Below are 11,987 nucleotides of genomic sequence, written 5' to 3' on the forward strand. Positions count from 1 at the left end.
AAGCGCTCTCAGCCCCCAGTGAGTTTAGGTACTCTCTGGCTGGGAGTGGGAGGGTTGCAGCCAACCAGGCAGTCCAGCTGGGAGCAGGGAGGCTGCAAACCCCCACCTCCCTCCTCCCAGCCAGAGTGCCTGGCCAGCTCCAAACCCTGGGTCACAAATGCTGTGCTACCTGCCCTGCTGCCCTCCTCCAGGCCCTCCAGAATGCAGCGTGTGCAACTGGCATGGCAGGGCAGAGTGAGGCTATGCAGGAAAGCTGCTTGCTGCTGCAAGCTCTGGCACTGCTTTGGCCACACTTCCTCTTGTGTGCAGGATTGAGCCCCTCGCGGCTGCTCCTGCCTGCAGGGGAAGTGTGGCCAGGGCAGCGCAGAGCTCACAGCGGCAGGCAGCTTTCATTTGCTTCCCCTCTGTGCGGTGCTGCGCCAGGTTGCAGGTGCTGTGCTCCAGAGGGCCTGGGGGAGGGTAGCAGGGTGGGGAGCATGAACCTGCCCTGTCCCCACATATCTGGGCGGCACAGTTCTCCCCTGCCCCCTGGGAGTGCACTGCCTTCTGTTTGGGGGCAGGGGGCTGAGGATCTGGGTCCCTGGGCCCATAGCCCTGGCAGCTGGGGTCCCCTCTGGCAGGGCTGGGGCTGTGGGTGGGGGCAAGGGGCACAGGCAGGGCCGTGGGGCTGTGTGGGGGGGTGTGAGGGACACCAGCAGGACTGTGGGGGACATTTAATTTTAACCATGGATTTGTGGGGGTTTATCAGAGAATTTGATTTTTATCAAGGAAAACCAGGATCCCTTGTGATCAGGAGAGGTTCTGGATAATTGGAAAAAGGCAAACAGTGTTTATCTTTAAGAAAAAAGGGGGGAAAAGAGGATCCAGGGAACTAAAAATCAGTCAGCCTCACTTCATGATTTTTCCAGGGGCTGAAGCAGATCCTCAAGGAATCCATTTGTAAGCAGTTGGATTGGAAGGTGATCAGGAACAGTCGGCATGGATTCACCAAGGACAAGTCATGCCTGACCAACCTGATTGCCTTCTATGATGAGATGACTGGCTCTGTGAATGCGAGGAGACTAGTGAATGTGGTGTACCTTGATTTTAAGCAAGGCTTTTGCCCACAACATTCTTGCATGCAAGCTAGGAAGTACGGGCTGGACGAATGGACTGTAAGGTGGATAGAAAACTGGCTTGAGCATCAAGCTCAGGGGATAATAATCAATGGCTTGATGCCTAATCGGCAGCTGGTATCAAGTGGAGTGCCCCAGAGCTCAATCCTGGGGCTGGTTTTGTTCAATGTCTTCATCAACAACCTGGAAGATGGCACAGAGTGCACCCTCAGCAAGTTTGCAGATGACACCCAGCTGGGGGGAGTAGTAGGTATGTTGGAGGGTACAGCTAAGATTCAGAGTTACCTAGACAAATTGGAGGATTTGGCCAAAAGGAATCTCATAAGGTTCAACAAGGACAAATGCCAAATCTTACACTTTAGGACGGAACAATCCCATGCACCACTACAGGCTGGGGGCTGACTGGCTGGGCAGCAGCTCTGCAGAAAAGGACCTGGGGGTTACAGTGGGCAATAGATGAATATGAGCCAATACTGTGTGGGCCCTTGTTGCCAAAAAGGCTAGCGGCATACTGGGCTACATTGGTAGGAGTGTTGCCAGCAGGTTAAGGAAAGTGATTATTCCCTTCTATTCAGCTGGTGAGGCCTCCATCTGGAGAACTGTGTTCAGTTTTGGGCACTACAGAAAGGATGTGGACAAATTGAAGAGAGTCCAGCAGAGGGTAACAATGGTTCAGTGACTGGGGCACATGACTTCTGAGGAGAGGCTAAGGGAACTGGACTTTTATTTACTCTAAAGAGAAGACAGTAGGGATTTAATAGCAACCTTCAACTATATGATGGGTTTGAAAGAGGATGGTGCTGGACTGTTCTCAGTGGCGGCAGATGACAGAACAAGGAGCAACAGTTTCAAGTTGCAGCAAGGGAAGTTTAGATTAGGTGTTAGGAAGAATTTTCTTACTAAGAGGGTAGTAAACCACTGGAATAGGTTGCCCAGAGAGGTGGGAAGCTCCATCCTTGGAGGTTTTTAAGAACCAGCTAGACAAAGCTTTGACTGGGATGATCTAGTTGGGGATGGTCCTGCTTTGAGCAGGAGGTTGGACTAGATGACCTCCTGAGGTCCCTTCCAACCCTAATTGTCTATGATTCTGTGATCTCTGCCAAAGTTAAGAATGCACTTTAGAACTGATATCAGGCTAGTGGGATGAGCATGACTTCACCTGAAGCTACCTTTCTGCCAGTACAATGAGGGTGCTTCCTTGCCCATTCACTGAGTGTTCTTTCTGGAGAAATGCTGGCTGTACTACCATGATTTTGATCTTTCAAAAAGAAGACAGTGGGGGTAGAATGTGTCAGACTATTTATTGGGGGGCAGTTGATTTGTAAGGCAATTGGAGACGGGGAATGGAGGGGCAGGGCTGAAGGCAGGCCCAGCTGTGTGGCAGTGCAGCAGTTGGAAGCAGGAGAGAGTTCAATGGGTGAGGCTATGAGGTGACCCTTTCCTGGGTTATTTGTTAGGGTGGATGATGGAGGCTGTGGGAGGCTGATCCAAGTATCTGTTTATGGTAATACATTGTTTTAAATCTTTGTAAACTCAATTGTTCGATGATGTGCATCTTAAAACATTTTCTTATTCAGCCTCCCCACTCCCAGAGTCATGCTGTGTTTACCTTGCACGTGTATTAAATAAAACATTTACGTCCGAACTACATTTAATTATAAAGCTATTTTAATGCAACTTTCTTGTATGAAAACAGTTACAATTTTAAGATCACACACTTAGTGATCAAAACCTAAGTGGCAGCCAGGCAATACAATGCCAAAACCATTGTGAAATCTACAATACTAACACAATATCCTAATATAAATTTTCTAAGTATAAATGTAAACTCCTTGATCAGTCTTGAAATATCCAAGTATATTCAAGCTAAAGTCAGATTTATGTTAGTAAGAATTAGTCTGCAAACTCCAGTTTAATTCAGATAAAAATGTTACTGAGTACCTCACCAATACTGAAAAATGCTGCACACCACTTGCTTTTGAGCACACCAGCAGTACTACAAATAAGCTATGGCTCAAACTTTTTGTCTAGCTGGATTGCTACAGACTACGTTCTTTGTATTTTGTTTAAGTGGCGCCACTGCTGAGTGTCTTGTGTGGCTTTGTCTTTGTAACAGAGGCAGTGATAGCTGTAATGTAGCAGGCTTCCCTCCTCATGGATGCCTGAGGAAATGTGAGCTCTGCCTTTAAAACTGAGAAGTGGGATATTCTGATTTAACATTCATTTTGATTCAGCATTAGTATTTAATCTGAATTCCAGGACCTGGAGATGGTTGATCTTTTGTTAACAGAAGCACACAGAAGACAAATTGAGTAGCAGTGTTTTTGAAATGCCTACTAGCTTATAAAGCCCATTAAGGAACACTGTCAGGTCCTGCTGAGCATTTCAACATCTAGGTGTTAAACTACCACAGAGGTGTGCGGCTTCACAGTTGATATTAAGGCCATAAATGTATATGAAGAGCTAAGTATTTCAAATAAATGTGGAAGAGATTTGAGTTGGACCTATTAAACTACAGTCCATGTGATCTTATTTCCTCTAACAATGACTTTGAAGTATTACATTGAAAGTTAAACTGTCCTCAAAAGCAAAAGTCTAACCACTTGAGAAGTCCCTTTTCAAAGCATATCCCAATTTAAAAAAACAACAAAAAACTCCCCTCCCCCAACACTTCGGTTATTGCACATCTTACACAAAGGGGGGGGTGGTGGTGTGTGTGTGTGTTTTGTTTTGTTTTTTAAAAAATATGCTACAGTTCCAAAAAGGACTATGGCACTTTACAGAATAATATAGTTATGAAGTGATGAAACCACAGCTGTTTAAAAAAACTTTCTACACAAAATAGAGTGTTACAATCATGAGCTTGTTGGCACACAGGTTTTAACAAATCCACAGCAAACATTTTGAGAGCTGCAGTGCATTAAGAGGCGGATACACTTCAGGTCCCATAATGAAGTTAAACTTGCCTAAAACTGATGGAAAATATGTGTTTTTGAAGGTCATTGTTTAGGAGAAGGTGAAATTCAACAGAAATTTTAAACAGCCATAAAAAGCAGTGTGTTTACATATCTGAAAAATGAAAAAAAAAAGTTCTGTGGCATGAAACCATCTTATCACTTGCTAGAAAAACAGAACCCTGAGAAAACCTAAGAGTCTGATTTGTTTCTGCATTTCTTCCCAGCGTGTCTTCCCCTCTGTGCCAGTCACTGAGCATGGGTGGATGAACATAACTGATTATGTTATGGTAGGTCAGTTTGATGTTATGTTATACCAAAACAGTCATAGAAGCTGCCCCTCTTTGGTCACAAGATCAGAAAACAAAAGCAAAACATTCAACTAAAAGAGCTATTGTGTGTACTGTAGTCTGAAATCCAACACTAACATTTTTAGAACTTTATAGCCAATGTAATGCAGTATGTTCTAATAATACATTATAGGGTTGGTTACTCAGTTGTATTTTGTTTTGTTTTATTCATACAGGTCATACTGTGCAGTCCAAAGCAATGTACTGAGGCATTGCATGATGCACCTTCTGAACTTAGTGGTTTGACTTTATATTAGTGTCACATAGTATGTAAAAAAAAAAAAAAAAAAAAAAAAACAAAAAAAAAAGTAAAATCAGAATATAAAATCTGCCTTCGTCCTAGTGCCATTTCCACAGTGCTTACTGGACCCTCGTGCCCCATGTCTTTATGGTGGCGGCAGCTCCAACCTGTGCAGCACCCTTTCTGGTAGGGGGCTGTTAAGGACCACCAGCTGGAGGACATACAGACCCCCTGCCACCTGCTTTGTGGAGGAGGGTGGTTCTTTACAGAGAAAGGTCAGTCATCCCCTGGGAGCATCTGACTGGATGTGTGCTCTCAGCATATGAAAATCTATTTCTAAAAAGGAGCCCTGCTCAGCCACACCAGGCAGAGGAACCTGCAGCAATTTTGCCCTCCCACCACCCTTTGCAAAGGGGACAAGGGATTTTTGTCTTATGTGGAGAGTTTGCATAAAATAGCCTTGGCCCACAGCTTTATTGTATTAAACAACCAAAAGAAAAGTGAAATACCCATTTTCAAATCTGTACAAGAGAGCAATTAGATGGGGTGGGGAGACCAGGCTTCTCAACGGAGAGCTCTGGGTTTAATATCAGGAAAGCGTCACAGTGCAGATTCCTGTGGCACAGGGCTGTGATCATACCCTCCACACCATTTCAGCCCTCCTCTCAAGATGGGAGAGAATGTGCTTGTGGCTGGGGAGGAATGGGCTTGATCTACCCTCCGCAACACAAGAGCACTGTCTGCTGCCCAGGCAGTCATGGAGAATGGTGATGAGCCATAGGCTGTGTAGTTATGAGACAGTAACTCTAACACTTGGCACTACGTAGGCTCTGGCTGTTACTCCAGCCCATCCACTGTAGTACTGACTGCAGAAGAGGCAGCCTTGGGTGGAAGGTAGTTAGAAACTGGGTCTTTGAATGGCAACTTTCATTTTAGAGTACTTTAGCTGTTATACAGAGAGCCAGAATCGAGCAAGCAAGCAAGCAAGCAATCAAACAGGTCAAAGGACTAGTTTGGGGATCTCAGAATAAAAGTATTCCACTTTAAGAAGTGAACAAATAGATTTAACCAGTTTTAAATCAGGGTTTGAAAAAATGATAAATAATTGTAAGATAAGGACAGTCTCATTTCTAACCAATAAAGGTTAGAACCCTGAACCCTCACCAGAATCTCTCACATTAAACAGTGCCTTTCCAGAACTGTTTTACTTAACAGTGACTACGAAGAGGGTGTGGTGGGTGGGAAGCACCTAAAAAAAACTGCTAACGGAGCTAACTGTGGGGAACAGCATGAGCTCCAAGAAGCCTTGAAGCTAGTTTGTAATTTGTTTAAACCTATTGTCTGCGTTTTCCTCAACTCCAGGTCAGCAAGTGTAAATTCAGCAGAATCAGGAAATGAAGCCTCACTGCATTTCTATCCTAGTGTTTCCATCCATGGTGAATCACTTGTATTACCCAGAGGAGTGATTCACACCCACTTTCTACAGAACTTGTTTGATTGTAACACTATAGAAAAATGGTAGAATTCAAATGGCTGCATTTGATGGGTCTGGGTAGCATTTTAACAGGATGTTTCAACCTTCAATGCCTGCCTGTATTTCTCCTCCTCTATCAGCCTAACTGTTTAAAAATAACTCCATTATCATGCTGGATTTTTCAAGCATTATTAAATAAACAAGTTATTGTGCTCATGTTTCTAACTTTTCTTTTTAATACCTTTTTTGTTTGCTCTTGAGTAATCACAGAACCTGGAGAAACACGGCAAGTAACAACAGAGAATGGCTCCGGGAAAGGAATGTCATTCGTGGCAGGCTTTATTTCTATTACTGCTGATTGTGCTAGAAATGGATCCAGAGCAAATGTGGTTAAAAAGAAAGGGAAAAAGATCTTCCCCTAACCATTCGGACTTTGGCATGGTTTCCTGATAGGTGTACTATTTATTAAAGGGTAACCTGGCTCTGGGCTTCTACACAGTGGTCTGTGGACTGGGAATGAGGTTTCCACAGGCAAATAAGAGGGAAATACTGAGCCATACTTATACTAGAGGGGAGTCACTGTCAGCTCTTGCTGGCATTCATATGGTAATAGTGACAACTGGGTTGCAGAAAGAATAGTGTTTTCCCTGAATATTGAGGTTCCTGGGATTCCCAGTAAAATCCCATATAAAAAGATTAAGTGTTTCATACCCTAGTGGTAAAGGATTATTCTACCAATGTTTATAATGTACAGTTAAACCCCAGTCTAACCGGTCCCCTGCTTGTGTTAGGAAACCAAACTAACTTCATATCTAGCTGCTGAAATGTAATATGCCTGCCACTTGGTACTGCAGTTTCATGCCAGAACAAACATAGCTGTAAAGTTGAGCCTTTACCTCTATTTCTTTATACCGACCTTTTAGGAGGAGTTAATGTCAACTCTTTTCTCTTCATCAAACATTACGTTATCCAAGAAAGTTGCTGTGCTTTAAGTAAATTATAAACTCCTCAAAAAGCACCACTATACGAGCTACGGTACTGAACCAGGTAGCAATTAAATGTTCACAGGTAACTGAAGCCCTTCAAAGCAAACCCTGATTAAATAGGCTTGTCCTGGACATAGGAGAAATGTGGTGGCTATTACTGTCATCACAATCCTTCAAAGTGGTCAAGGGAATAACACAATCCAATCGCCTCAGAATTTGTCGGCTCTATAACGAGGTTTATTCATGAGATACAAGGTTCTCCCTCCCCTTAGAATTACGCATATGTTGCTGAGTCCTGGTAGAGTATTCAAGCTCCAAAATTTCTAGGGATCTACATTCTCTTTGCTTGGGATCCTCATCTTCTGCTCCTCATTGCCCAGCAAATGAAGACATACTGTTTCAGTTAGTTCAAGGCTAGAATGCCTGGGGCTCAATCACAAATAGTGAATACAAGTCAGCAGATCCTTTATCTAGTTGTCTGAAAGTGAAACTGGACTGAAGTCAGTATTTCCCAGGCAGCTTTCTTCCAATGTTAAAGGAGGCAAATCAGGTTTTTCCCTTCCTCGATTTCTTCTTGCACTTTGTCGCTGGATGTGGCGATTTCAGCTTGTGCTGAGAAGACTGCGCAGACGAATGTCAGAATAGTGCCACCAATAGCAGTGTAGAAGGCCCAGCCCAGTGAGCAGTCTCCAAGTTTGTAAGCAGAAGCATAGTGTCCACAATAGCTTACTGCCTTCTGGCAGCCCCACCCTGCAGGGTACAGCATCAAGCCTAAAATAAGGAAGAGGCCTAAAAAAAAAAAAAGGTACAATAACAAATGATCAGTGAGCAAGTTGCAGGCCTGGACTTGCATGCAGGAGTGATTTGTTCACAGTTCCCTTACACCTGCCACCCTCCAAATAACAGGAAATAGATAGGAGAAGCCTGGTAGTACAGGTAGGTTCTCCCCACCTTATGAGGCAACCCCTAGGGCGCACTGCTATGCTCCAAGTTTCTGGTCCTTCCACCACTTCTCCTGAGACAGCCATTTCCGACTAGGAGCTGTCAAAGTTGTTCCTTCAATCCAGGCAGTGTTTGTATCCATGCAACACATTGCTCTTAGGTACATATTTTCTGGGTGGATCTCAAGTGTCCGTACCCAGTGTGTATATTTATACCTTCAAATGCTCGTCAGTGATTGTTGTGGCCCCTGCTTGAATCCTCATTTAGCCAAGCCACATTTAGTTTATTTAATGGTTTCTTCCAAAAACAGCTTGTCTAGTGCTTAAACACTTGTGCTGCTTTTCTCTAACTGTTCCCCAGAAGTCCCAGTGGTCTGGCTACATCCAGTATCTAACAGCTGGGGTGAAAGGCAAGTCTCTTGGACCCAGCTTTCCAGGAGATGATGGTGTAGGACATTAATTATGGTGTTTTTTATAACAGGGTAGGGGGGGGCTGTTAGGATTTGACCTACTGCCTTCACTTTGGAGCTAAAGTCCAAATGTTTGGCACCACTCAGTTCCTCAACAGCTGCTCAACTGCAGCCCAACCCTGTGGGCAGATTCGGGCCCTGGGCACATACATTTCTGCTGGGGGATGGGCACAACCACAGAAGCCTGCATAGCCCCAAAAGGCTCAGAACCCAAGCTCATGCCTATGCCCGAGCAAGTTTCTCAGGGTAGGTATCCTCCCTCCTCTCTCCTGTGTGGGGTCTGGCCTGCTGCTCTGACTGGGCCAGAACCAGGAGGAACAAGACACTGAATCTACTGTCCAGTGTGGTTGCAGGTGGGTCTGGGTCAGGTCCCTGCTCCAATGACCATTTAATTATTTAGATAAAGTGAAACAGCTTAAAGGAGAGATGGAGACACTGCAGAAAACCCATGAAGCCTGGTAATTAGCACAGCGGGATATAGGAGACCTGGTTTTCTCTGTGCTCTAAATCAGTGATGATTTGATTACAGTGTGAAACCAGTGTATGGGCAACTGGTGCTGCCTTACTTGGGGGGGGAGACGCACATGCTCCCGCTCCCAGCCAGCGCTTGCAAGGGGCGGGCAACGGTGCTTCCGCCTGCCTCTTGCCTAAGTGGCAAGTGTGGCTGGTCAGGGTGCACCTGCACCCCCTATGTGTTGCCACTGAACCAGTGGGCTATGGTGTGCAATGGGATGAGGAGGGGGAGTTGGTGCTTTGGTTTTCTGTGAGAAAATGCTGTGGGGAGGGTTAGGTGCCAGGAGTGGGCTCATACCTAAGAATCCTGCCCTTCTCTTTGGCTTAAGCAACTCGTCACTTGCTTGCTCCAAGGCTCCCATTCTTCCCATGCAGGGTACAAGAAGCCTATATGCCTAATTTTGGGTTGAAATTCTACTAGGTGGCAAGTCACTGAAAAGCTAAGCATTACAATGCCACGTCCCTTTGTGTATGGTGCCCTTAGGGTGTTTCACACCTCAGCACTCCTTGATTGAGGCTAAGGTGGCTGCAGGTACCAGTCAGGGCTCACGCCTATGAAACACTGCATTTTCAAACTGCTTGATTTTTTTTTTGTGCTTGGAATGGCAGTAAGAAAGTGCAGATACTCTTGCTCCATTATAGTAACACATTTCTTAACTGCACAGGTCACTCATGCTACCTAATTATTTCAGCACCAGAAACTATATGACACAGCATCTTGGGAAAGGCACGATGCACACAGTGCACTGTCTTAACAGTGGATCACTGTCTAACAATGGATCCAGAGAAAACAGATTTCCATCTACCTGCAGCATGAAGTCATTCCTAGATTTCTTCCACCCATGACATTTTAGTAAGTTATAAATCACAACCAGTCTGTTTATTCTGTAGTGCAAGAACAAAGATAAGACTAGTCCCCATCTAGTTCAATTCAGTTAAGACTTTACATGCACAGGGTTTACATGTACACTGAGACTTTACATTTACATGACTGTACATGTACAGGGTTTGGCAACATACAGCCCATGGGCCAGATCTGGCTTGTGGAAATGTACCTTCACCTGGGCTAGGGCTAGGCAGCTTCCAGCTGTGCCCATGCCCCTGCTGCTTTGCCCCACCCTCCCAGCTCCAATCTGATACTGGCCAGGTGGTTTTGGTGGCACATGAGAGAGAGGGGGCTTGGCTTGTGCCCATGCCAAGGCCAGGCAGCTAGGAGCTGGCTGCACCACCACTGCTTCTCCAGCGTGAGCATAGCTTTCAGCTGGTGGGGAGCAACGCTGAGCTGGGCAGCTTCCAGGTGTGCCTAAACTGCAGCTACTGGGGAGGGAGGGAGAGTGGTAGGTAGCAGTGCAGATGCAGTTTGCAGATATCTGGCCCTGCCACAACTCCCCAGCAGCTGAAGCCGCGCTCATACAGCAGCCAAGGAGCAGGGTGCTGGGAGAAGCAGCTGACTCCAGCATGGGTATGGAGAAAGCCACCTCTGTCTCCCAGACGCACCAGAGAAGCCACCCGGTCCATGTTGGACCATCTGGGGTGTTCCAGCCCGCAGCTTATAAAAGGACACCTGCACCTCCTCAAGGACATTTGCTTTTCCTTAATTACTTTTGAAATTCAGCCAGATGCCAGGCCTCCCCTTGAATGAAAACAAACTACTGTTTATTTAATACAGGTACAATGTAAATGCCTCCCAACTGTCTAAAACTGTCACTTGCATCACAGAAGAAAGCCCCTTTACAAAGTATTTCCAGTATTTCACACTAGAACTTCAATAAACTGTGAAGTCCATTATTCTTCTGGGTTGTGAAACTGGTGACTGATGTGCCTTCAGCATTGTATGTGCAATACAAAACAATGACAAACATGTAGTGCTTCATGACTGTCTACAGTACAGCAAGTAAAAATGTATTGCTCAACCTCAGGCAGACCAGAATAAGCTGTGCTTTCATCCTGCTGAGTCCAGCAGCCACTTCAGACTAAACACAATTCCCCCTCCTCAGCATCAGGATTTTCCTGTCTAGTATGTAACCAGAATGACGAGACTGTTTTTTGCTGGTTGTACAGCAGATGCATCACAGTTGCTGTTTCCTCTAGGAATCAAAGGCAGAATGACAATTTTACTTAACAAACCCCAGAATTTTCTAACACGTCTAGACGAACAACACGATGTGAGATTTTAAAATTGCACCCGGCCGCTTCTGTTTGTATGCTCCAGAAAACAACTAAAACTTGGCATCTGAGTCACTCTATAGCAGTGGTCACTTGATAGACTGGTAGATCCCAGAGCCTCTTGAAGTCAATACTGGGCTGCAGGGGTTGAGCGTGCATGTGCATGCATGTGCCCACTCCCACGCTCCAGCTCAGCAGGTCAGTCAGTGGGGGAGGGAAGGGGCATTGGCACATGCAGCAGGGCTCAGGGTGCAAAGCCCAGTCCACAGCAGCAGCTGCCTCCACCGCACAGAGATCGAGGGGCCGCATGCCTCCCCCAAACATGGGGCAACACTGGCAGCTGCAGCAGCTCTGAGGTAGGGAGTGGGGCTGAGGCAGGGGCAGGCCCTGCACAGCTGGGGCAGGGTGGGGGATGGAGCTGTGAGCGACTCATCTGGGGGGTGTGGGGGGGGCATGCAGCCTGGGAGGACACGTGGGTGTGCGTTCCCCTGGCTCTACATGTGGGGTGTGGCAGGGTAGGCTGGAGCTGGGGCAGCACCGAGCTCTTCCCAGAGAGGCTGTGCTCAGGCCAGGTGGCTGCAGCACTGGGAGTGGGGCCACAGGGGGGCTGTAGCCCCCCAACCCCTCCTCCCAGTGCCACCACCGAGCATAGTGTGAGCCAGGCCCAGCAGGAACAGCCCAATGCAGCCTTCCCTTTTCCCCCTTCCCTCCCCAATGAGGACATGGGAGGCAGGGGCTGGTGGACATGGGGGAGGGTGGGCTGCAGCTGTGGGCTGG

At 46.4% G+C, this 11,987-nt stretch overlaps 1 protein-coding gene across 1 annotated transcript in view; it reads right to left on the reverse strand.

Moving 5' to 3' along the window:
• Positions 1-7,339: 7,339 nt before the first annotated feature.
• Positions 7,340-11,987, reverse strand: part of LHFPL2 (LHFPL tetraspan subfamily member 2) — a 105,239-nt gene continuing 100,591 nt past the window's right edge. Inside the window, exon 4 of the mRNA XM_006021412.3 lies at positions 7,340-7,909. Within this exon, the coding sequence (XP_006021474.1) occupies positions 7,653-7,909 (257 nt within the window). The 3' untranslated portion in view covers positions 7,340-7,652. The remainder of the gene's footprint in view (positions 7,910-11,987) is intronic.

This window comes from Alligator sinensis, unplaced genomic scaffold, assembly GCF_000455745.1.
Source record: "Alligator sinensis unplaced genomic scaffold, ASM45574v1 scaffold159_2, whole genome shotgun sequence".
Classification (NCBI taxonomy): domain Eukaryota; kingdom Metazoa; phylum Chordata; order Crocodylia; family Alligatoridae; genus Alligator; species Alligator sinensis.